The sequence below is a fragment of the Phasianus colchicus genome, chromosome 1 (assembly GCF_987193195.1).
Source record: "Phasianus colchicus chromosome 1, bPhaCol1.hap1.1, whole genome shotgun sequence".
Taxonomy (NCBI): Eukaryota; Metazoa; Chordata; class Aves; order Galliformes; family Phasianidae; genus Phasianus; species Phasianus colchicus.
In genome coordinates this window covers 170,190,499-170,215,875 of record NC_143436.1, presented here as the reverse complement: position 1 = coordinate 170,215,875, position 25,377 = coordinate 170,190,499, and the positions used below count along the sequence as shown (strand labels likewise).

Sequence of the window (25,377 nt, the reverse complement as noted above, 5' to 3'; positions counted from 1 at the left end):
GCCTTCTGGGCTGCAAGCACACACTGCTGGCTCATGTCCAGCTCCTCATCCACCAGCCCCCAAGTCCTTCTCCACAGGGCTGCTCTCAAGATCTTCCCTGTTTGTATAAATACGTGGGATTGCCCCAACCCAAGTGCAGCACCCTACACTTGGCCTTATTGAAGCTAATTAATTTACTTAATATGTTGCAGTAACAATTCACATGCTTGGGATTTAAAACAAAAAGAAAAGGAGAAACAGATTTTTTAATGACAACATGGCTTCTCCTTCAGTTTCTTGAGGCTATCTTGCCAAATTGCAAGACCTCTGGATATTTTCAGGGGTGACAGTAAGTAACTGCCATTTTTCTAAAATGCAGCTGACATAAAAATCAGCAAGTATTTCATCTTTAACTACTGCTCCAACATGCTGTCAGCACCACTGCATTCACTGTGACCACTGACTATCCCTAGAAGTAACTGGGAAAAGGAAGAGGTTGCTATATTAACTACTATTCAGTGGAACTAACATTTGAAACTATACATTTCTGTAAGACTTCACTGCTTTGTGTAGTACAGGAGGTTGGAAAGATCTGATAATTGGTGACCATTTCTTCTGGCATAGGGAGATTTTGTTTATGAAAAAGTTTTAAAAGTTCTTACTGTACCCATATGCTTCCCCCCACACTTCTTCCACATGAAGAGCAGAGCTCTCTTGATATGAAAGATGAGCTGAAAGCTGATCACAGGATGAGAAAAAATAGATGGTTTGGAGAGCTGGAGCCTTGTTTTGTAAAAATAGAAAGTCTTCTAAGAAGAACCAGTAAAAAGAGAAATGTTAAAATCTGCATCTAATTTCACTGACAAACATGTTCAAGACTTGTCAATGTCTACGTATAACAGTGTCCCTATGCTCCATGTCTCACATTTTGTTGCTGAGAAATATTTACTTTTTCTTTTTAATCTACTTTGTCTGTTTTGCCTCTTCTCTTCTGTACTACACAATCCTCACAGCTTGGCTAAGCAAAGTTTTATTTGTCTCATTTACAGCAAACCCAATCTGTTTCATTTGCATAGAAACAGGCTGTGGTTAGTAGAAAGTGCACAGAAGATTTGCTACTTAAAATAATCCCACTGTAATATCTTTAAATCATGAAAAAATAAAAATGTAAGAATAACAGAAGTGTTTCAAAGGAACTGTATAGTGCAACCAACAAACATTTGTGTTTCAAAGTTTTAAACTAATCCTTGTTTACCAGGAATTAGAAGGATACTGTTAGGAGCAGTCAGTTAACTCTGGAACTTTCTGAAACATCTGCTCCCGGCCAGAAGTTACAAACATCAATCTCCATAAATAAAAAATCCAAGATGTGAACCAGATTATTCTTATTTCACCATAGTCTGTTGTTTGAAGTCCAGTGAACTTGAGTTTTACAATGCTAAGCAAACTGAAGGAAGGACAGAGCTCATACCACGCAGTCAAGTGGTAAGGGCTAAGCTTCCAGCTAGTACTCACAGAGGATGGCCAGTCCCCTTGATAGGCACCTTCCATACGTCTGCTTTATTTGAAACAATCTGAAGCAGAATCAGGGAATAAACTCATTTAAGTTGTATCCAGACAGATTAAGAGATAGAAGACTGTCAGATTAACTTTGGAAAATGAATTTAACAGAGATTCGTGTCTAAATGAAGTGAAAGGGACAAGCAATTAACACTTCTATTGCTCAAGGAACTACTATTTGGGTAGATGTTCAAATGCTTAGAGAATCAAAAAGTTCATGGATGTTAACAACTCCTGCACTTTGGCTGCAAGCTGTACCCGCAGTTGCTGGGTAAAGTATTCTATGTCAAATATGTATTATTTGGTGTTCCACATGGCAAAAAACAACTACTTTGGATGACTGTCTACACCCCTAATCAAGCTGTGAAGGTCTAAATACTGTGATGATCTTAATAAACACACATTTGAAAGAAGCTAAGATGTTGTGCCACAGTTACAGCGCTGCTAGTATTTTGCCTCCATAAAATGCCAAACAATACATTAAATAAGAATCCTACAAACAAAAGCTGGTTGAGATGAGGAAACTCAGGTTAAAAAAATAGAAGATATGCAAGTGATGACGCAAGTCAATGACATTCCTCACCTAAAAGAATTTCTTTGTCAGTAATATCTGGACACGTCTGAAAACATGCACAACCAGTCTGGCATTCATGAGAAACAATATACAATGTTATAAAGCAGTCAGAATCAACCTTTGGCCTATCACTTGAATACATTATTTCAGAAAGGTTATAATGCTACAATTGATTCTCCCTCTGTAGGAAGAGGCAGAGCCATTTCAGCACTTACCCTGATCTTCACATTTCTGCAGTACACAAAGAGGATCCAGCAAATGGGAGACATGCTGCATGCCTTACTCTACAGTCAAGAAGTTACTCCAACATCAGGTTACTGGTGGAGAACTTCGCCAAGTGCTTGGCAGCTGAGATCATTCTGGCTGTGCAGGGCTCTGTAATTTGTACTGGAGTTATTCCAAGGGATTAAATGATGGGAGAGAAGATATTGCTGCCTTCTTTTCTCTACGTTTTTGACAAAGATTTAAATTATAAAACTTAATTGAACAACAACTAGAAACTTGAATTAAAGTAAAAATGCCCTTTAAAAACAATCTTTTACAATGCAATTGTAAAATTAAGAGAAAAATGTAAACAAACAAGATGAAAGAGTGTAGGCATCCATCTTCTAAAGAGTTTACAAAATTTTAAGAATATGTAGGCCATCGGTTCGCAAAGAATATGGACAAGAAAAGAGTTTTGTTATTTCCCAGCATTTCTTATGACAGCTCAGTTTGGTGACACAGGAATATCTTAAAAGCCTGTAGTATTAAAGATTGCTATTTAAAGTAGAAATGTTAAATCCAGACTACAAAAGGAAGTGCCAAAGGAAGAACTGTATTCTGAAGTTATTAAAAAAAAAAAAAAGCATTTCACACAACAAAAATAGTATAAAATGGGTTTTGATAGCACTTCTGAAGTAGTCTCTTGCAGCCCCCCTCCTTTCCATCTCCCAGTTGTTCTCCCCATACACTCGTATTTGTGTTGGTCTGGGTATCACTGGATGTCAAAACACTGCATGGACAACACGAAACAGTGTTAGGAAAGAAACTGAAGGTTCTGACCTAGATTCAGATGAGGTTAGGAAGGCTCAGTCTGCACTGACCAAGTGATGGAAACTCCACAGCCTATAAATATCTTTCCTATGTGTTTTCTCCTCTAATTTCAAAAAGAAAGGGAAAGAAATTAGAGCCAAAGGCTTTTTTTTTTTTTTTTTTTTTTTTTTTTTTTTTTTTTTTTTACTATGGTACATAAACCAGAACCTACTTCATCCTACTTCATCCCTAAGGACGTCATTCTGACTGCTCTATGAAATGTGTAATTCTGGAACACGCAGAGGCTTAGATGGACTTTGCCCAGTTATAAACTAAGAAACTTCTCAGTCACCATGAGAAACAGGCTTAGCTAGCAAAGGATGTACTTCAGACGTATTTCTGTCATTAAAGTAACTTTGCAAAGCAGTTACATTTTTGTTTTGCAGAGAGATTACAATAGCTACCTTTTGAAGAACAGATGTAAGTACTGAGGACTACTCTGTAGGTTTTTGACTCTGGCATTCAGATCTTGGGGTTCACTTAACATTAAATGTCCAATGGAAGGAAGGAAGCAGTCACAATGCCTGAGCCTAAAAAGGACACCCTTCCAAATGTTGATGACAGAGGAGCACAAACTCAGGAACTGGGAGCACTTGCAACAGACTGCAGAGAGGAACTGGGCTACCTCAATGCTTGTAGCCATAGGTAGTTTGTGCCTACTCATCTCATTAAATAAAGCACTTCAATATAAGCCCAGCTCTTTAGTCACCTTACTAAAAGACGACAGATATCAGCTTCCACAGCGTGCTTATTTCTCCCCACTGACTGTACTTGCAACCTAGAGTGACTAACTCTTGACTTTAAATCTGATTTTCCCATGTCACCCACATCTCCGAAATGTCAGCTTCTAGAGGTTCATTGCACAGGGGGAAGCCATGCCACAAGTATCTTGGGAGGAATCTAACTAAACTAGAGACTAAAACTGTTCTAGGATTCACAGCACACAAATTAAATCAGATGTTGAGAAAGAAAGAGAAGCTTTATGAAACTACTTAATCCCACGAGTCTTCCTACTGAATACGAGTAGGAAGGCTGAGAACTGCATAGCCTTCATTCTACTTTCTACATTTTTTTTTCAGATGGTAAACACTAAAATATATTCAGATGCAAATATTGTGCACTAAATCCAATGCTGTTTTTCCTTACCATCTAAGAGCAATACAATATTCGTACCTAACTAAATATGAGGGTATTTTGAATTCTATCACTTTCTGCTGAGAACAAAGACCTCTTCTTCAAATGTAAAGCAAGTTTTCAATGCATTTGCAATCAAAGATGCAGCTTAAATGCACAAGAGAAAATTGCTCTCAAAGGCAAAATGTAGTCTACATTTAAGACTTCACTCTTCCTGACCAAAAGAATATGAAGGATTTAGAGATACAGCAAGGATTAAATAGTCTTTAGGCATCAAAACTCACATCCTTACAGCCTTTTCTAAAAAACTCATAACCAACTTTTACAGAAAGTGTTCTTTGCATATGAAACGCCCAAGAAAAGTTTTATTATGTATTTTTCAGTGCTGACTGCAACACAGAAGTACTAATAAACACTGCAAAAAAAAAAAAATCAGCTTGACAATCACCTTCTGTACAGTGGATCTGCAGTGTTCTATGCAGAAGATTGTTAGTGATTCCAGTGGGCATAACTCTGTTGCATTTCAGTGCTATGAAGTCACTGAAGTATGGAAGAATAATTGTCAACTAAAACCAGCTTTAATGAGCCCCTGAAAAAGTTCGACATATACACTAATCCGATAGAGCCAAAGGGGAAGTAAAAAAATAAGACAGAAGCAGCCATGCATGTACTCTATGAAATCAAAACAAAGATAAAAGGAAGGAAAAGTGCACAATATGGAAAGCCGTGGGAACATTTATAACAGTGTATGTTTTTTAAACAACATTTAGCACAGATTATTTTCTTAGAGAAAAAAGATTATGCAACATATGCAGTTCTAGGCTTGACTTCCAGCAGCAAGGCAAAACCAAAGCAAGCTGGAACTTGATTATATACCATATGCCTTTCAGAAACAGAAGCACCAGACAAAAAACTGAGGAAAAACATTTAGTAACCTGATTCAGATCTTTATTACCCTTCTGCTTTAACCCGCCTATATAATCAGAAAGTCATAAAAGGGAATTTTTATGAAAGCAGAAGTACCTGCTTTCATAGCTGTCTGACCAAAGACTTTAAAAGGTTAATGCCAACTTTAAGATCAAAGTCTTAATACTCAAAGAAATCCATTTTAGAAATACTAACTTGTAGATTTAATGCTAAATATCTATTTCAATTCAAAGAATTTGCAAAACTCAATTTGCACTTAAACTCACATGCTGCAGATACAACACACATTCCATACATATTACATGAAAACATCCAGGCTGGATGTGGCTCTGGGCAGCCTGGTCTTGTGGTTGGCAACCCTGCACATAGCAAGGGCGTTGAAACTAGGTGATCATTGTGGTACTTTTCAACCCAGGCCATTCTTTGATTCTATGATAAACTAAGTATCTAAGGTAAGCAGCCAGCTTCACAATGTGAAGGTACGACTTTTGGTACCTCACTGAGAAATAAAGCTCACGAAAGGTCAAACACTTTGTGCCCCATGCCTCAAAGAAAAGGAAACATTTAGGAGAGGACTACTCAGAGTGCTACCTATCTTCTTGGTAATGAAGGACACCAAGTTTTGATTGGGATGTCTCTCTGTGACTTAATGGCTTTAGTGGGAAGGCGCAAAGAGGTCAGAACTGGAGGGCTGCTGCAAACTTCTGTCAGTAATTTATTGTTTCAGACAGTGCCTGCTGCACCTAGGGCTCTACCCAAGACAAAACAATTTAACTCCAATTTACTATCAGGAAAACAAATTATCTATTAAAGAAAAAATGAACTTTCCTCCACAGTTTCCCCTGTGGTAATTCATCTCCACCACAAAACCAGGACTATCCTTCACATACAACCTCAGCAATAATCGGTAAAGCCTCACGGCAGTAGTCAGCCTTACACAAAAAACCCCAAAGCACTTCTGTCCTCATACAATACTTTCTTAGTATCAGCTGGTTTTTCTTAGCTTCTCCATATTTCATACCCAGCATTATCACTAAGACTGAAGGAGTACACTACCCATTCTACCACATACAGTACCACATTAAACACAGTGACGATACAGCGTAAAAGCAGTGCATAATAAAATGAGAGGAGCTAATGGGCTCCAACTCTGCTCTTCTTTTCTTCAGTTTTGTACTGTGAAACTAGTATCAGCTTCTGTGAAACTCATCTTGTGAATTGTTTTGTTTTAAAATACGGTGGAAAGTTACAGCTTTAACCTGATCAAACTCTTTCCTGCATGTGACCTTTCATCTTAACATGTTTAAATATTTGTTCTATTTCAAGTTTAAACTGCTAGCAGAACTTTAAGTACTTGAAATAGATCTTGAAGATATGTACTGCTCTAGAAAAGCACTGAACGGTCCATATCATTTCAGTAACTTATTTATAGCTCCTGCTGAGTCCAATCACAATGCTTTCAACAAGGCTTGCTGCTTGGTCCTTGGCTATTTGGGTTACAACAACTCCATGCAATGGCATAGACTTGAGGAGATAAAGTCTGGAGATAAAAGTGCCTGACAGAAAAGGACCTCAGGGTGCTCATCACAGCTGGCTGAACATGAGCTAGCAGAGCACTCAGGTGGTTGAGAAGGCCAATGGCATCTTGGTCTGCATTAGAACTTGTGCAGCCAAGAGGAACAGCAAAAAACTGGTAAATGACTAGAAGCAAAAGAACAGCTGAAGTAATTGTGGTTGTTTAGTCTGGAGAAGAGGAAGCTGAAGGGAAACCTCGTTACTCTCTGAAACTATCTGAAAAGAAGTGTTAACAAGGAGGGTGTCAGTCTTCCCTCAGATGACAAGCGACAGGATGCAAGGAAATGGCCTCAATTTGCAACAGGGAAGGTTTAAATTGAACAGCAGCAAGGATTTCTTCACAGAGAGAATGGTCAAGCACTGGAACAGGCTGCCCAAGAAAGCAGCAGAGTTCCCAGCCCTGGAGTTAAGAGACATAGGAATGTGGCACTGAGTACATACTGGAGTGATGGGGCTCCACTGTAAAACAAACAAACAAAGTGAGCTAATATTCAGGTTAAAATATTTTTCAATACACATGAAGAAAGCCCAACTGTTTTGTACTTCATTTCATTTGAAGATGTATATATACTTCTTTCATCAGATAACAAAATTATTTGTTATGTTTGCATTGTAATCACAGAATGGCTTGGAGTGGAAGGGACCTTAAGGATCCAGAAGCTCCAACCCTACCCCACCACAGGTAGGGCCACCAACCTCCACATTTTATACTAAATCAGGCTGCCCAGGGCCCCATCCAACCTGGCCTTGAACACCTCGAGGTGAACAGGGCATCCACAACCTCTCTGGGCAGCCTGTTCCAGCACCTCACCACTCTCTCTGTAAAGAACTTCCCCCTGACATCCAACCTAAATCTTCCCTCCCTCAACTTAAAACCATTTCCCCTTGTCCTGCTGTCACTGACCCTTTCAAAGAGTTGATTCCCCTCCTGTTCATAGGCTCCCTGTAGGCACTGAAAAGCTGCAGTCTTTGTGACTCTCCTCTGGACCCTCTCCAACAGCTCCCTGTCTTTCTTGTATTGGGGGCTCCAGACCTGGACACAGTACTCCAGATGGGGCCTCACAAGAGCAGAGTAGAGGGGAACAATCACCTCCCTGTCCCTGCTGGTCACCCCTCTCCTGATGGAACCCAGGATACCATTTGCTTTCAGAGCTTCAAGAGCACACTGCTGGCTCATACTGAGTTTTTCATCCACCAAGACTCCCAGGTCCTTCCCTGCAGGGCTGCTCTCAAGGATTACTTGATACAAGATGCTTGTAATTTCTGTCTGCCTTTCCCATGGACAAGCCTTAATTTGGCAACTCTGACAAAGGAAACGGCACCTTTAATTCTGAATTGCCCATGTTTTACATATAGAAACCTTTTTCTACTTAATGATGGCTTTTAAATCATCAGATATGAAAAGGGTTTCCAGTAAAATCTTCTGCCACTGAAAAAACACATCTGCAAATTCTTCATGAGTCATATATCAGATGGAAAAGAAGGACAGAAAACGAGTCATGACTTTCACTAGTCACTGTCTAACACAAACCAGTAGGCAATGTTAATTATCACAAAAGGAAGAACAATGATCACTGAAGGGCTGACCAATGCTTGCTGAAAATGTATTTTTCCTTTTAGTTGAAAAACACTAGAACTATTCATTCCCCTTTAGACAACAGTTCTATGAAGAAACTTTTTTTTTTTACTTTTTAAAAAAGGGACACCTACTGTATACGTTTTTCCTCTTACAATCAAGAACTCCCACAACTTCCTTCTTTAATCAAATTATCTGCTTGTTTTTCAGATTTAATCCTGCTCAGTAGAAGAAAAAGAATCAACATTTTAATGAAAAAGTATCCCCAAAAGAACATTTAGGCAAATATCTGACTCAAAATCCCACACTATTACAAAAGGATGTTTGACAGCACAGTTTGCTAGTCTTATTTTTGGAGAAGGCAGAAGTAGTACTTCAGTCTCAACTACTTTTGTAAGGTCATGGCAATTAGGGGAGGTTCCCAACGACTGAAAGGAAGCAAATGTCACTGCAATCTTTAAAAGAGAACCAAGGGAGCTACAGGCTGGTGGACACCACATTGAGCCTTGCAAAGATGAGTAAATCTTCCCAGAAACCATTTCCAATACACACTGTGGGTTTAAAAAAAAAAAAGGCACTGGGGATAACCTGTATCAATTCAAAAAGGAGAAACTGACAAATCTGTATAGCCTTCTACAATGAAATTATCAGCATAGTAAACAAGGGGAAAGCAGTAGATACTGTTTGTCATGACTTCAGTAAGGCTTCTGATGCTGCCTCACATAACATCTTCATATAGAAAATGAGCTACAGTTTAGACATAAGCAGTGTAATAGACTGAGTGCTGACTGAACTGCCAGCATCAACAAAAGCTATCAGAAACTGTCTTCTTCAATGCTTGTCACGGGGCAGAATACCATTTACTATCTTCAGTGAACACCTGGAAGATGGGACACAGTTCACCATCAGTAAGTCTGCAAGTGGTATAAAATCTGGAGGAGGAGTTGATAGCTGTTCTGTCAGCTAGAAAGACCTTGACTAGCAAATGAAATGGACCAGCAGGCATCTTCAAGTTCAGCAGAGGGAAACACAAAGTCCCTCATCTCCTCTGGAGAAGAACAATCTCATGCAACGGTACCTACCATGTTTGGAAAGTGGCTTTACAAAAGTGGACCTAAGGTTCCAGGTGGACAAGTTGAATGTAAGCCAGCAATGCACCCTCATAGCAGAGGTCAACAGCTTCCTGAGCTGCATGAAGTAGAACGCTGCCAGCAGGCCAAGGGAGGTGATCTTTCCCTCAGCTAGAAGCTATGAGATCTGGAGAAGTAGGCCCAGTTCTGAGCTCCTCAGTATGTGAGATGGATATACTGCAGAGTACAGCTACAAAGCTACAAAGACGTGAAAGAACTGTAGTGTTTGATGTGTAAGGAGAGACAGAGCTGGGAGCGTTCAGCCTGGAGAAGAGAACATTCAGGATCTTATTATCAATGTGCATGAATACCTGAGAGCAGAGTGGAATAAACAAAACAGAGCCTGAGTCTTCGTAATGGCATTAGTGACAGGGCAAAAGATAATGTGCACAAATTAAAATAAGAAACTCCAATGAAGCCTGTGAAATTATTTCACTCTGAGGGTGGTTGAACACTGGGAAATATACTGTGGAGTCAATTTTCTTGGGGAATATGTAAATCCCAACTGGATATGGCCCTGGGAGACCTGCTCTAGTTGACCCTGCTTTGAGTAGGGAAGGTTAGACTTCATGATCTCCAGAGATTCCTGCCAACAGTAATCTGCTACACATCTATGAGAAGTTTTGAACAATAGTAGAAAAAAAAGAATATTTACATTCGGGTAAAGAAAATAAATGGTGGAATGCTTGACTTTACATACACGTTTTGCTCCCTTCTGTTTGCAAGGCTTCAGAATTAAACTATCCAAGGCAGAACATGCAAGAAAATAGTAACATTCATTTCCTTGCATGTTACAGGTTACTGCTTCTCAAATTCAGTATCTGAAAGCAGAACTGGAGAAACCAAGAGTGAGTATTGCCTCTTCTCTCTTTTTCTGGAATGTTCTGCCTGTGCATTTAATAAATGAGATTTCTCAGCATTTAAGCTTATTCTACAAATATCTCACTGCAGCCCAAACCCAATTTCACAAACTGCTGCAATCAATGCTCCAATCTCATTTTACATTTCTTTCTTATTTTTATCCTACAAAACAATTCCTCTTTATGATAACTAAAGATCAAACAAGAGATCAGCAGACTCCTGTCATCACAGGCAATGATCTCTCAGTCTGTTCAGATGCTCCATGACACTTCATTTTTCACCCCTTTTCTTCCATTAGAAGCTGTTCCAGAATCAAGCTTCTCCGGAATCCAAAATATTCTTCTGAAGTTAAAGATGGGGAGAATTATTATTATTTATATTATATTTATATATATATATAGTTTCTCTCTAGAGCTGGCCCTTTTAAAGTGTTACAAAACCACAGTTGTGTTTTTCTTAGTCATCAGCTTGACTTTTTTCCTAACAGAACACTTCAAAAAGTATCCAGACAGATGCAAAGATAAAAAAGCAAGTCCCACCATTCAAGATGCTGCCCAGTTTTAAGGAAGACACTCTAGAGGCCAAAGCTGTTAGCACGTGTGAGCTAATAAGCTCCAACATAGGGCAAAGCTTATCAATCTCAACAAGTTCATGTGATAATGTAAATATGTAGCTTCTAAATTAAGACTTGGCCATGGCTCAACAGCTTGGCAGCTGCCTAGTCTTGCATTTCTATGAAAACATTCTTTCAAAAGACAGTTTTTCTGCTTCATACTCCTAAAAAATCTCTTTCCAGCACTAGTTCCATCTTCACCTCAGTCCCTCAAATACATTCATGACCAGAGCTGCACAAAAATATCCCATATGAAGATTTTCCTAGTATCAATATCAATGATGCTGTTGGAAAAAGAGGAGGGGAAGAAAGAGAAGATACTAAAATTTTCTTACCTGTTGTGCTCCATCCCCGCTAACAATAGGGGAAGTTAGAAGAGGGATTTCACTACTTATAATCGAACTGGTGTCCAGTAACGGTGGGTGCTCTGCCATCATCGACGGTACACAAATTCACAAGATCACCTGCAAAGAAAAAGTTACTCAAATGGTTAAACTATACAAATCTCTGAAGAGTTACCCTTCAAAAACAGCCTCATGTGAGATTTGTTTTTTTTTTTTTTTTTTTTTTTTTTTTTAATTACAAAGTTGCACCCACCTTAAAAGCTATGCTTCCACAACATCTCAGCAAGCACGTAAGCTTGAAGATGATGCTTCACCGACTAGGAAAAACCGTACTTACACAGAGGGTAGGTTTAGACCCCCTCTAGTGGCTGAACCTTAGAAGATCCATCACAGCTTTTGAGATAGGAAACCAGATGTTTTAACCTTTGAGAATATAGCAAGATTTTTATCCAAATTTGACTGGCATTACTGACAGAACGCCTACTGGAAAGATATGAAAACCGAGCAGTTGCCTTAGAGATTAGGCATACAGTACATTTGTTTATAGCAAAGTGGTATTGACTGACATCTACGAACAGAGGCAGCATCAGGACTACTATTTATTTTCTTCTTGTTATTTCCCCAACCTACTTTTTCCATCAAAAGAGACAGGAATAACTGAAAGGTCCAAGTGAGATGAATGAAGTCTTAGGTACAATCTTATACCTGTACTTTAAAAAAATAAATTGAAGTTGCATTGTTTTGATAGCCAGTAGGCAGTCCATTAATAACTTTATTAGCAGCTAAAAACTGCAAGAAAAATAAACAGAGGCAAGAGGTCCATGAAAGCAGTGAGCCACTTCAGCTCTGATGAGTGTCTAAGTAGCAGCAGCAGAAGGAAAATCCAGCTAAGTGTCCTTATCTGTGACATTAACCAGCCAAAAAAACAAAAAAAATGTGGTTTATATGCTGGTGTGGTATGAAGAATTAAGACAAGATGAAGATTACACTTTTTCCGTGCAGGAAATGTGTATTATGAGTCTAATAAATGGCTTCTGTAATTCTACTTAATTTAAAAATATCACCAAAATCACCGAGTTACACTGGTTTAGTGTACTCTTCTCAACTCTCTCCCACTAGACCCTCACAGTTGGCTTTTGAAATAAAAGAAGAAAAAAAAGCCATCAACTATAATTAAGAAACTGATATTTCTTAACAAAACAAAGACAGATGGAAAAAATTCACTAGATGCAAATTGTACATCCAGAATTCCCATAAGTCAATTACATTTTCCATCTTGAAAACAGTGCTTAGAATCAAATTTATACATAAAGATTAAGCTGGGGAAAAGCTTACACAATTTCTAAAGCAGAACTGCCTCCCTCCATCAGTACTTACTGTAGCCTGGTGAAACAAATCAGGAACAGTTTTAAAAGTTACAGTCTGATAGCCAGTAAGATTACTTGAGCTCATCTGGCTAATGAAACTCTCTTACAAACGCTTCTAATACTAACACACCATCTGTTCACAGAGACATTTACTACTTACAGAGTATAGCTTGCTTTAAATGAAAAATACTTGACAAAATTCAAGGGATAGAGCCAGCCAAATGACTCCAGTAGGATGTTCTAGAGGTGTTATTTGATTAATTCCAAGAGATGCTCTTACAGCTTCCTGCACAGGAGTGTCTCAAACAATCTCTACCCCAGCTACACATACACAGCGCAGCTTGGCTGTTTCCATGCTCAAGGTTGTCCTCCTATAAAATTATGAACTTGGAGAAAGAAAAAATAAAGTCTTCTGCAATGATTTCAGATACTTCATTTACTTTCTTGGTCTACTCTAAAGATTAAGTTTTGGGGAAAAAAAAATCCCTCTACGTTAAAAGTCTTTGAAACCTAACTGTGATTATTTAAGAATTCATCACCACTTATGCTAAGCCATTTCACAGAAACACAGAATCACCAAGGCTAGAAAAGACTTCCAAGATCACCCCACCCAATCGTCCATCTACCAGCAACATTTAACTAGGTCATGTCCCTCTGTACATCTAAACATTTATACCTCCTTAACTAGACCAATTAGTCTCCCAGGCAATGAGGACACAGTTTTCTATTCCTACCTTTCTTTAAAAGCTTTCCCCCACACCAAAAAAGTCCTCCAGGCTACCATCATTCCTCACGGCTTGTGCAGGTGGCAGAGGGCTGATGAGAGTTACTTGGATCGTCTTTCAAGCTAGCAGGTTTGAAGGTAAGCTTCCCAGGATAATATCCAATGACCATTTAATGTAAAATGAACACGCAGCCTGGAAGCAGGGGTTAGAATTAAGACATATCCTTTCTCCCATGGTAGCTACAAACAGGCTTGCCCTGTGCCATCTCTTAATCTCACAGGTATAGAACTAGCTACAGTGTCACAGACAAATTGATTAAAATACTCCAGACTGTAATACAGCACACTCCTGGGTCTACACAGACATGGATTTCCTCAGGTTTAATTTGAACCAAGCTCATTTTCCCCAAGCTATCCTGCTAATGACTAGACTCCTAAAAACAATGGCTTCCTTTATCACACAGTGATTTTTGCCTGAATTTGTAACTTGTGATGCATTTAGTACTTGCAACATTTATTGGGCCTAACTCAAAACACACCCATCAAACTGGATGCGAATTAAATAACCCAAACAAATATGACTGCCATGATCACTTCTTCAGCTCTTCCAACATGGGAACAGCACTGGACATATTTAACATTTGTACCAAGATTCATTCATTAATTTTTTTGCAAATGCTTAAATATGTGATTTACAAGAAACTGAGATTCCTATAGGCACCTAAGTACTGAGGCTGATTGCACACAGACTTTAGTGCTTTAACTGGGACATAGCTAAGTTCCATGTTGGATCTGAGGGTTTGATTTATTCTGGAGATGAAGCACTGCTGCTCATTGATAAGCCCTGACAGGAGGTACCAGGCACAGCGTTATTCCTGATGTCCTTTACAATAATAGAAGTGCTACCTGTCAGGCTGTGTAATCAATTTAGAAAAAGAAGTAAATCAATGTTTTCTTGACAATACAATATTAGATTTCTCTGCAATGCCACAGGCTTAAGTCTCACACAAACGTGGACCAATGCTATATGCATCAAAAACCTTCTTCTCACCAGTGGTTAAGAGGCACCAACCTGTAGATACCTGTAGTTCACTGCCATACCCATCAGTAAGATGTGGTACGTCCACCACTTGCAGGTGCTTTCTCTTTAGCTATGAGAACAAGAACTGACAGGAATGTGTAAAGGTAGAAGAATTGAGTAGCAGAAGAGGTCAGATAAAACAGAAAAGGTTAGCATCAAAATAATAAAAGTTCAATAAACCTATCTTAGAAAAAATACAATTATACCACGTTTGATCTAAGGGTATCAAGTGGGCACAGAGCTTTTACATCAACAGAACCAGCTACCTTGCACTCATAGTTTCTGGAATCCAGAGCTTTGAAAAAAAGACTTCCATATAACCTGAATGTTGGGTAAGACTCAGAGGTCAGGAAGAAAACCAGAAATCTTACATTAAATAGCCTACTGTAAAAGGGCAAATGGGATGATCTATAGCCAACAGTGATCCGACACCAAACAGGCTCGCAGTCAACACTGTGTATTACCTGTAAAGAATTAAATGATTGGTAAAAGATCTTATCCAATTAACTTGATAAGAATCTTCTGGTAGAACTTTTCTGACAAAGGTTCTGATAAGAGCACTGGTATAACAATCAGACCATTTGCAGCATTACACGTTTTTCCCAAAAGAATCATTACACGGATTAGAATTGGAATGACAGCTGTCAAAAATATTAATGGTAAATGCAGAATTACAGAGCAGGTGAGTTTCAAATAGAATGAGAAGGATTAGTTCTACACTTCTCACTGTAGATGTTTTTAACTCAATTCTCAGGAAAAAATGAAAAGGAAGTTAGAAGGAAGTCTGGAAATGACAAACCATAACAGCAATAAAGGACTTAGACATTTTACTATACTAAAATAGCATGAATACTTAAACATTTTTTAAAAAGCTAGGCATAACAAAAAGTCTTAATTACATAAAGGTAAAGCTATTCTTTATAGAAAGAAAGATTAACTGCATCCTGTGAAGGGCTGATTCTTAGAAGGACAATATAATAGAAGTGGGCAGCCAGAAAAACACAAGCTCCCCCAAAAAACCGCTAATGAGTTACATCCACAAGAGAACCTCATTTAGCAACAAGGACAATATTTTTCCTGCCTCTGGCTGCAAATAAATTGGAGCTCTACTGTAGCGATTTAAAAAGCTTTGTCTCCAACACCCTCACTTTAAATTGTTGGTATTTGTTCAAAAGAATACTAAAAGTGACTGGGACTTCTAGATAATATTGTTCCACATGAAAAATACCCAGGAGTTGAGATATTTGGACTGTGAGCACCACAGAGTCTGCTTCTGCAGACCTGAATGCAGCGGCTGCAAAAGTTACCAATAACCTACCTTCAGGTGAACGAGGGTAGAGACTGCACATGCCCTGACACAGACAAACACAGGTAGACTAGATGCAACATACAGCAAAGTATGTGCATACCAACATTTTCACCTCACTTTAAATAAAACTGCTCCTGCAACTCTTGATGATAGAGCTGTTTTTCATCTCCACCTGGTTTCCCAATTTACTCAGAATCTGAGGTCCTGAGGAAGAGAAGCAGCTTGCATTAGGACAACAGATGAGTTCACTAGTCTTGTCAAGGCCACTGAAAGCTAACAGGTAGTAGAGGAGGGGGTAAAGCAAAGAGATAAATCTAAGGATTTATGGCCAACTGCACCGTTCTAGTAGATTAAAAAGGACTAGAAAAGCAAGACACCTTAGATGAATAGACAGATAACGCTGTTGCTATGCACAGAAGCAGCTGAGACAGTTTTCTGCTAGTAGCCCCTTAAAGGCACAGTTATTTAGAAATACAGACTAACTCACGTGCAGCATAACTGCTGCATAAACAGCTTTTTTTTTTTTTTTGGTCTTGGTACTAAATATTCTTAGTAGTAGACACTTAAAGTGCAATGCAGGATTCTTTCAGAATCCACACTGAGGTTGTCAAGGAAGATGCTGTCTCTCCTGAGTTTGCTACCAAGCAAGTTAATGCTGTGCACAAGACTTTGGCACTAAACCACTCACCCCTCCCCAAATTGCACTGTTACTCATTTTCCTTATCTTATGAAAACTTTCAAGTCAAGTTTTCTGAAAGCTACCAAAGCTGAAACAACGTGAAAGCATCTAAATTTCCTATATATAACTTGTTTAGAGACTCCAGGGGTGATGTCTGAGGAACCATTAAGGAATCAATTGTACTAACAAGCCAGAAGGCCAGGTGACATTAAGGCTCAAAGGAGTTCCACTCAATAGTTCAGTATGCAAGTATATATTCCTAAATTAAAATGACAATTAAACAATCCTTAAATATCTTTGGATTTGCTCCTTAAACACTTGTATTCCTCTCCAATACATACGACTGACTGCTACTCGGTCACTTATTCATTAAGGGTTAAAGAACATCGCAAGGCTGAGATCACTGGGCAGTGCATTTCCTCTGCACTGAAAAGGCTCAGCCTTTCCATCCCCAAGAGTCTAGCAGCTGATCTTAACGACAGCCTCTGAAAACACATCAGCATTAAATCAGCTGGATCACCAAGGTAAAAGAACATGAGTCAGCAGCACGCACTCTCGTAGCAACGCATGCTGGCAGCACGCTGGGCTGTGTTAGCAGAAGCACCAGGAGGGTGCTTATTCCCAGCCAGTCAGCACTTACAAGGCAGCATCTGGAGCACCACGTCCAGCTTTGCTTTTCCCAGCCACCCCCTCAGTATGAGAGAAGTGCCCCAAAGACAAATAGGCTTAAGCAAATGACAGCCCAGGAAAACTATGAAAACTAGAGAAGACTGGGGGTCACCCACCTGCTGGATTCCACTACCTACAGGGTGCCTAAGGAGAGCTCAAACCAAACTCTTCCTGGAGGCAAACAGCAGAAGGGAGAAGTGACAAACAACTACGTAACTGGGTATTTTATCTGATCAGAAGGCAAAAAGGTATCTTCATAGTGAGCTGTGCAGTACTGGCACAGGCTGCTCTGACAGGCTGCAAAATATCAATCCTGTAGACCAGGGGTCTCTAAAGTGAGGTGCATGTATCCAAAGGGGTGGAAAAGTCAGCCCCTTGGGGTGCAGAAGAACATGTTTCTTGTACTATCAGTATATAAAAGACTTTCTAAAAATAGTGTTCTTTCAATCTTTATCACGTTAATTTTTAGGTATGTTTTACTATGTACATATTAGTACAGTAGTCCACATTCATCATTTTAAAATAAGTGTACAGATATTTGGGGCACATATTAAAAAAACACAATCAAAACATATGGAGATCACTCTTGGAGAAGGTCAAAATCCAACACACAAGGTCCTGATGAGCTGCAGTAAGCAGTCTCTGACAGTGCCTTCTGGAGCAGCCTTCTCTAAACACCAAGGTATTAGAAAATCAACATGTTAAAGTTATGCAGCTTTCAGTAGCTCAGAACCTGGAGAGCCACCCTCCATATTGGTTACTCTGGTGCCAATGGCTGTTCCTCAGTTTGCCATTTACAGGGCGCTTCTTCTCTACCTCCCTACTTAATACCATAGCATTCACAGCAACTTAATACTTTGACACTTTAATTCCATCAAATCTGGTGACCAACAGATATGTTTATTATTATAGAGACTGCAAATAAGGATCTTGATTCCACAGAACACGAGGTCAGGAGGTGAGCAGCGAGAAGACCAAGCACGCAATACATATACAGAAAGGTACAGAATAAGGAACAGGCTCAGTGAAATCAACACTACATATTTCCAAATAGCATGTTGATATTAAACTACAAGTGACAACAATGGTTCCACTCCAAGATTTTTCTGTCAGTAGAGCAGTTTCATACATGCTGCAGCCTGCATCATGTTACAGCTGCCAGCACAAGGTTGCCATGAGGTGTTTTCCCAGTGGGCCTCAGCAGACAGGTGTGCATTCCTTCCTCACCTGGCTCCTCCTGAAGCTCTGCTCCCCAGGAACCACTGGCACAGCATCCTCAGAGGCCCAGGCAACTTCCAATAAGGAGGAAAAGCTGCTCTGTGCAGAAGGCATTTCTCCTGTGCTTCACAAATTCGTAAGTACTCACCATCCCCATTTTTTAATGACTCCTGAAAGATAGATTTATTATTTCCTACAGGCCTCCTCCTGCCAATTTGAAACCCGTAAAAATTACTATCAAGATGCCTCCTAATCTTTCAAATCAGTCAACCAGTTGAGAAGTCATCAGACAGGGCTGAGATGTACAAAGGCCTAGCATGTACAAACGGGCTAAAATGGAGGAAATTCTGAAAACAAAATACACTGCTACATCCTTGAGGTGAAGAGGAAAGGACAAAGCGTATGTGACAGATGTTACTCACGTCACTTAATGCACTGCTGGAAAAAGCTGAGATACAGGGATGGTAGTGGTACAGAAAATTTAGAATATAATTACCCAGTGATCCATAAGGTTGCACCTGAGCTATTAAAGCTAAAAACAAAAACCAAGTTCTCTTCAGCTTGCCTTGTAAAAAAAATCACAAGCTAGCAGAATGGCTTTTTTTCCTCCCTGTAGATTTACCATACTTAGGTGTGGCAATTACAGTAAAGCAGTTTTTGTGCTTTTCAAATTTGAACTAATTTTTTTAAATTAACATTCAATTTCTCTAAAATATCTGCTTTGCTTTTTCAGTTTTTCCTATTTTAGAAAAGCAATTCCTGCAAAACTCAGTAAAATGTTTTGTAACAGAACAAAGAGAATTGCTATTTTTTGTCAGAAGAAAAGTGCTTTGTGGAACATGTCTATTTCACTGTAATTTGACAATCTTCTTTGAAGTGATGTGAAACAAATGGTTATTCCCTTAAGTCCTGGTGTTTAAAATGCCATGGCTGCAAACAGGTAGATAAATAAAAATTATAAGAAGCGTAGTTTTGTAAAGTGAATCAACAGCAACAAACCGACAACAGTAGAAACTGCAAATCAGAACAGTTGGGAAGGAAGATGCATTGGAAAGCATTTTCATAAGTAATGCAATTCCCTGAAGGTAAGAAGAATCCATAGCCTCTACGATGAGTAAGAAAATACTTCACCCATAGCTTGTAAGTGGAGTCACACATATTCACTAAGTGAATACAATTCTCAATTAAATCCAAGAAACCAAATACACATCTCCGTTCCCCCTGTTTCTGCAGGGAATTGGATGCCATAAGGTATATAATGAACACAACACAATTATGGTGAAAATACTGATTTGTGAGCAACCCTGAGTTACACTGGAACAGCCAGAACTGGTTCCAACTCCCTCCCCACAGTTACTGTCTGCTCTCTTCAACACAGCAATAGCCACAACTGTAAAGCTTTGGTGTGAGAGCCAAGCGCATTATAATAAATCAATACCTGCATCAGGTTGCCTTCATACTGCAGGTTGCAAACTGTAATGATTTAGGAGCAGCTTGAAGTGCAGTTCATGCATTCATGTCGTGGGTACTATAACCTATATGAGAACGCACGGTAGATAACTGGAAACACTCCAGATGTTCAAGTTTAATGCATTTCTATTTATGAGCCAGCAATTTTTGAACCTCAGCCAAACAGGCTAGGCTCTTATTAACAGCTAATGTAGGAAACCAAACTTTTGAAGGTGAGGACTGCATAGAGAACTACTAAATACTGATAAATCAGTCTTCTGCAAAGGGACAATATGCTCATGGATGCTTACACTTCTCATCTAGTCTGGCTCTTAGGCTGTACAATGCTTGATTGTACGTATATCACGATCAATGCAGTGGAGCCTACCTGAAACCACCACATAGTGGTGTTTTACCATAACTAGATTGTTAATAAACCACCCACAGTCCACATCTGGATGAAGCACACATAACTCAAAGTGATTGCATAAAAAGAGTTCAGTACTTTCCAACAATTTGCCCCTCCCTCATACACTGTCAGAGAAGAGAAGCCAAAACTGGTTGTGTAACTTCTGGGAAGCGGTAACTGCAACCACATAACAAATCAGGGAATTAATCTGTTCATTACATTCAGATCTACTTTGATAGTGTGCATTTTAAATCAGTGAATGAGCTGTTAGCACCACAGTGCATGCTTAGCCCCAGTTCTTACCAGGCACGTCAACGTGATTCAGTCACACCTTGCTTGGGAGCTACAGGATGGCCTGCTGGTCTTGCAGGAGGTATGTACTCTTTGGAAGGAGTCTTAAAAATAAATGAGACTGAACTGTGTACCATCTTTGCTACACAAATTAACAAAGACATACAATGCAGTTCAACTTTATACCACATTGATCTAAACTACACAGCTGGTTTGTTAGTTTTACCCTCCTCTTACTGTCAAGGACTTCTTTAAACTCTCCTAATTTTACTTTCATGCTGGCTAAATTAGGTTCTCCTATGATTCTGCCAGGACTGGATTTCCTTCAGTTTATTTTCTGAAGATCGGAAGGGTTGAAAAACATCTTGGCTTTTCCCAGTTAACCATTTCTCTTGCCTATGTTTCTGTTTCAGAACATTTTCAGAGAAAACAAGCCTGCTCAACGCCAGGGATGAAGCTACTCTCATTTGTTATCAGCTCCCTCTTTCTGGCAGCTATATGTAGTAAGGACAAACTTTTTGTATAACTCCTCTAAGGCAAACTAAACAAACAAAAAAAAAGTATTTCTTTTATTAATGTGCTGTAAGTGGTCAGTTGGACAAATTTATTGCAGAGACAGCTGCTGGTCTTGGAGCTACAAAGAGTGCACGATTCAAGAACAACAAGCAGCTTTTAAAGAATTCTTACAAAACAGCCTCTTCTTGCTTGTTCTGAAAGATGAAAGCTATGTTTCCAAAGCACAGGCTAACATAGGATCAATGAGGCTACAAATCTTCAAATTTAAAACATAGGTCTCTACTTCTGTAAGGAACAGGGTAATAGCACAGAACATGACAAGATGAGCACATGAAGACTACTTTCCAAAAGAAAGAATAAACTCAAAAAAACCCCATACTTGAGTCTTAAAAGCACACCTTTCAGATCTATTTGTTAGGAAGACTTTTAATTGCTAGCTAGTACCAGCAGCTCCCACCTGCTCTGCCACGAGGAACTGGCCAACAACACAGCAAGTTAAATTGGAGGACAGACAGAGCTTTAGGATATTCTTCAAAATTTGGTTGGTGTTAAGCTACATCAGTTCCCTGATCCATTATGCAGACACACAAATGCCTGCCAAGCACAGGAATAAGTGGACACAGATCAACTATTTCTTTTAGCATCAATGCATTCGTAAATGCAATAGTAAAAAAAAGCCCACAGCAGCCAATGTGGCAGGTGCTTCACTTCCCTAACAGTAACGCAGGCAGTCTAATAGCATCTCAAGGTGAAGGCAGCTCTTTGAGTTCAATGTGCAATTGATGCCAGAGTTCTTCATCAACAGAGGAGTCTCTGCAGCTACAGAAGGGGAAGACCAGCAAAGCCAGAGCAGCACACCTAGGATTAATTGTCAACAGTCACTATTTCACAACTTCTTTCACTCTTCCTCTCCTAGCACCTTCCTGCAGCTTGCTGAAGAAGTTCCCTAACAGCTTATTAATAGACACATTGAAGTATCAGCAAATAATTACAGCCACAGTTCTCTCTCACTGCCAGGACACTGCAAGTCACCTGTTTTTGCTTTGGAACTTCATATGCTTCTACAGAGACACCCCATTTTTACCTTACAGATTAGTTTTCAGCTACAGGCAAACTTCTGCTCATCATTAGTAATAAATCTGCAGCCCTACATTTGCTTCCCTGCCCCAAAACAAAGCTAATCCCCTTAACATTTTTGTTGCTAACATCTCAGTTTCCTTCTACCAATTCAGAGTAGATAAAGTTTCTCCACTCAAAAGAACAAACACTGAAGAACGAAACCTTGCAGTCTGAGAACTGTCAAGTTGGAGAAGCAGCATTTAGTTTGCTATCAAAGGAGTAAGATATGGTATTAGCAATGGGAAAAAGAGCAGCTTGGCCATACCCCATGCTTGTAGGATCTGACACTAAGTACAGTACAGTCTTTGTTTACCATGGACATTGTATTTGCACACTGGGGAAACTCAATAGCATTTACAAGGAAGTATTTACATATGTAAACTATACTGTTGTTTTTTGTTTTTTTTTTTTTTTTACTTTATAGTAGATGTAAATATTTGTGAAGCTCATTTTCACCTCAAGTTATTCAAGATCAAAAGGCATTAAGAACTGAGCTTCACAGTTCTAAACGCAACCCATGGATAAAAAAATCAAAGCACATTCAGAAAGAACTGCCACACAGAAAGTGAAGTTAGCACTCTTGTGCCACGTACTCTTTTTGCTCCCGGTTACCTGAATCACGTTGCTATTTACAGCTGTCACAGTACAAATCCTTTAGGACCTTGGCACTTTCCCCACAGACAGTACTTCCCAGACATCGATCAGTAGGGTTGTTTTCCTTTTTCTTGGTTGTTATTGTGTTGTTTCTTTTTTTTTCCCCTCAAAGTCACAGAGTGCATCAGTTCAGTTTGTGAATTGTCATAGCTGCGAAGTACTTCTCTTGACATTATATTACAGAAGCTCATGTATTGCTAGGAAGAAGGAGGACTTACTTTAGTGTTTCTAGAAAGCAGAAGAGATTTACCACACTGTAGAAGGTGCTGATCTTCTCCTTTACTGATAGATTGTAAGAATGAGGTTTACTGGTTAAGCTCTGATTGAAAACTTGTAGATATTTTGATAGGTCTTTATGGATAAAATAAGCAGGTAATAAAGTAGAACATTTTTCCATTGCTCATAAATGAAGGTTTCCAACTCTTATTCTGTCCTATGTACTTGAGAACAATGCTGGAAGCAAGGTCAGAGTATACTATGCACTCTTGTTACACCATTATGCCAAACTCCTGTTGGGATTGTGTTTGGCACACAAGGTACCAAGCTGAAAGACAGGGTAACAATGTTAACCACGGTTGAGTTTGACTGCCAAAGGCTGTGGAACAGCACAACCACAGGGCTCAGTATGTCTGTTTGGCTCTGTTTGAGAGGCACTCTGAAGATGCTGCCAATGAACGTGGCATTAAAGTTTTAGCAAAGTGTTTGGAAAGCACAAGGATATTCAGTTGCTGAAGTTCTGCAGCAAACAGAAAAACATTCTACACCCATGAAGAGTAATAGCACAACCCTCTAGACAGCCACCCAATATTAAAACACTAGCTACAAATTATATTTTGTCATTGACAAAATGGCACATTAATTTCTATTTCCATCTTGTCAAAAACATTTATGACAGCTCATCAGAAACATTTCCACCAGTTACAGGCTCAAGACTACAAGATGGAAGCACAGCTGGAACAGGACCAGATCTTAGTGGTGGGAGGCAGACTTCAAAAATATTTGTCCAACCTGAAACTAAATGCAGATTGACTGGAACAATTAAAGATGACAACCTGCCAGAAACATGCAGCGCTACGAAGTGTTACAGACACTTTCTAAGCACTCTTCTACCCCATCAGCTACAAAACAAAGACCCCCTGGATAGCAATCCAAAACATTACTGCCCATAAGCACAACGTGTATTGATAAACATGTTTATGATAAAGGTTAATAGTGCTTCTATACTGGCATCAAGCAAACACCAGCATTAAGGAAGCTCAAAGTTTAAGCTATACGGCAAATCAGAAGGAAAAAGTGCTCATCTCTGTAGTTCAGGAAACATTGGCCCCACGAGCAAAGTAAACATCATTTGTGTTTACTGTACAGAAGCAGCAGTTATGTACTCATTCCAAACTATTATCACTTTCCTCATCTACCAGCAGTATCTTTTAGTTAAGCTGACAATCCAAGTCAAATCTATTTTTTACTACAGCTGGTCTTATAGGAAAAGCAATGGCTCTCGCAATTCACCTCGGCACCATAAACTGCAGCTAAGTAGAACCTCACTACAAATTGCCTGGGAATTTTCCTGAGCCAATAGTCTTAAAGAAATGGATGATAAAATAGAGAGGTGTTATTGACAGATGTAACCAAGAGAATCCAATTTATATTTCAGATCACAGAAACATGCCAACGAAACATGACATGTTACCTGTAGACATTTTAGCAGAGATTGAACTAGAAATCCCTTCTCAATTGGAAGCTGGAGGTCAAAAAAAAGGTACAGAGCTGCTGGCTGCTGGAGGGCAGACTGGAATTCCTCAGGTTCCACAAGGCAGGGACAATGCACACCGATGGCTGCAGACAACAATACTGTCTAGGAAGCAGGCCTGCAGCTTCATAAAAGCTGTCCTTTTTAATATCTGGCACACACTATTTCAGAAATTACCTGCCAGCAAGTTAAAATAGCGAGATGCATAAAAGCACTGAGAAGGTATAACCATTTAGGGAAAAGTATTGACCATGCTGAAAAATTGTACCTTTCCTGCAGTCAGGCTTCAAGGCTTTGGCTTCCCAGTTAAGTGCTATGACAGAACGCTGCAGCAGCACGTTCAGTCAAGTAGTTAAAAGTTGCAATAAGAATTAGGAAGATCTCTGTTAGGTATCTTGAGCCAGAACAATCATCATCATAACACTGACGTAGATCCAAATTCAAGCTAAATTAAATGGCCACAAGGCAAAGAATAACAAACACAAGCATCTCAAGATCCACAGAACTCATAGCCCAAAGCAGATGAGTTATTGGTCTGATTCATAATTCAAAGTTCTGCAGTTCCATTACATTATTACCTATAAAAATCAAAAGCCTAAACATTCACAAAGCAGTGGAAACTCATAGTTGGAAAAAGGTCAAAATGCCACCAAGATGAAATCAGATAACTTCAGCATTGTTTGTAATGACCAGAACTTCAAGCAACTCTTAGACACAGAGTGTGTCACAGAACAGAAGAAAGCCTCAGAAAGTCTCCACCTGTTCTGAAAGCCCTGAGACACTTGATTCCATTTA

General features: G+C 39.3%; 1 protein-coding gene across 4 annotated transcripts in view; it reads right to left on the bottom strand.

The window, feature by feature from the left end:
* FNDC3A (fibronectin type III domain containing 3A) overlaps positions 1-25,377 on the bottom strand; it is a 114,079-nt gene that overhangs the window by 86,854 nt on the left and 1,848 nt on the right. For 3 of the 4 annotated variants that reach the window (XM_031615650.2, XM_031615648.2, XM_031615649.2), the window contains exon 2: positions 11,339-11,467. In XM_031615650.2, coding sequence (XP_031471510.1) covers positions 11,339-11,440 — 102 coding nt within the window. In that variant the 5' untranslated portion in view covers positions 11,441-11,467. Of the gene's footprint in view, positions 1-11,338; positions 11,469-25,377 lie in introns of those variants that run through there. The other variant, XM_031615653.2, reaches the window with a different exon arrangement.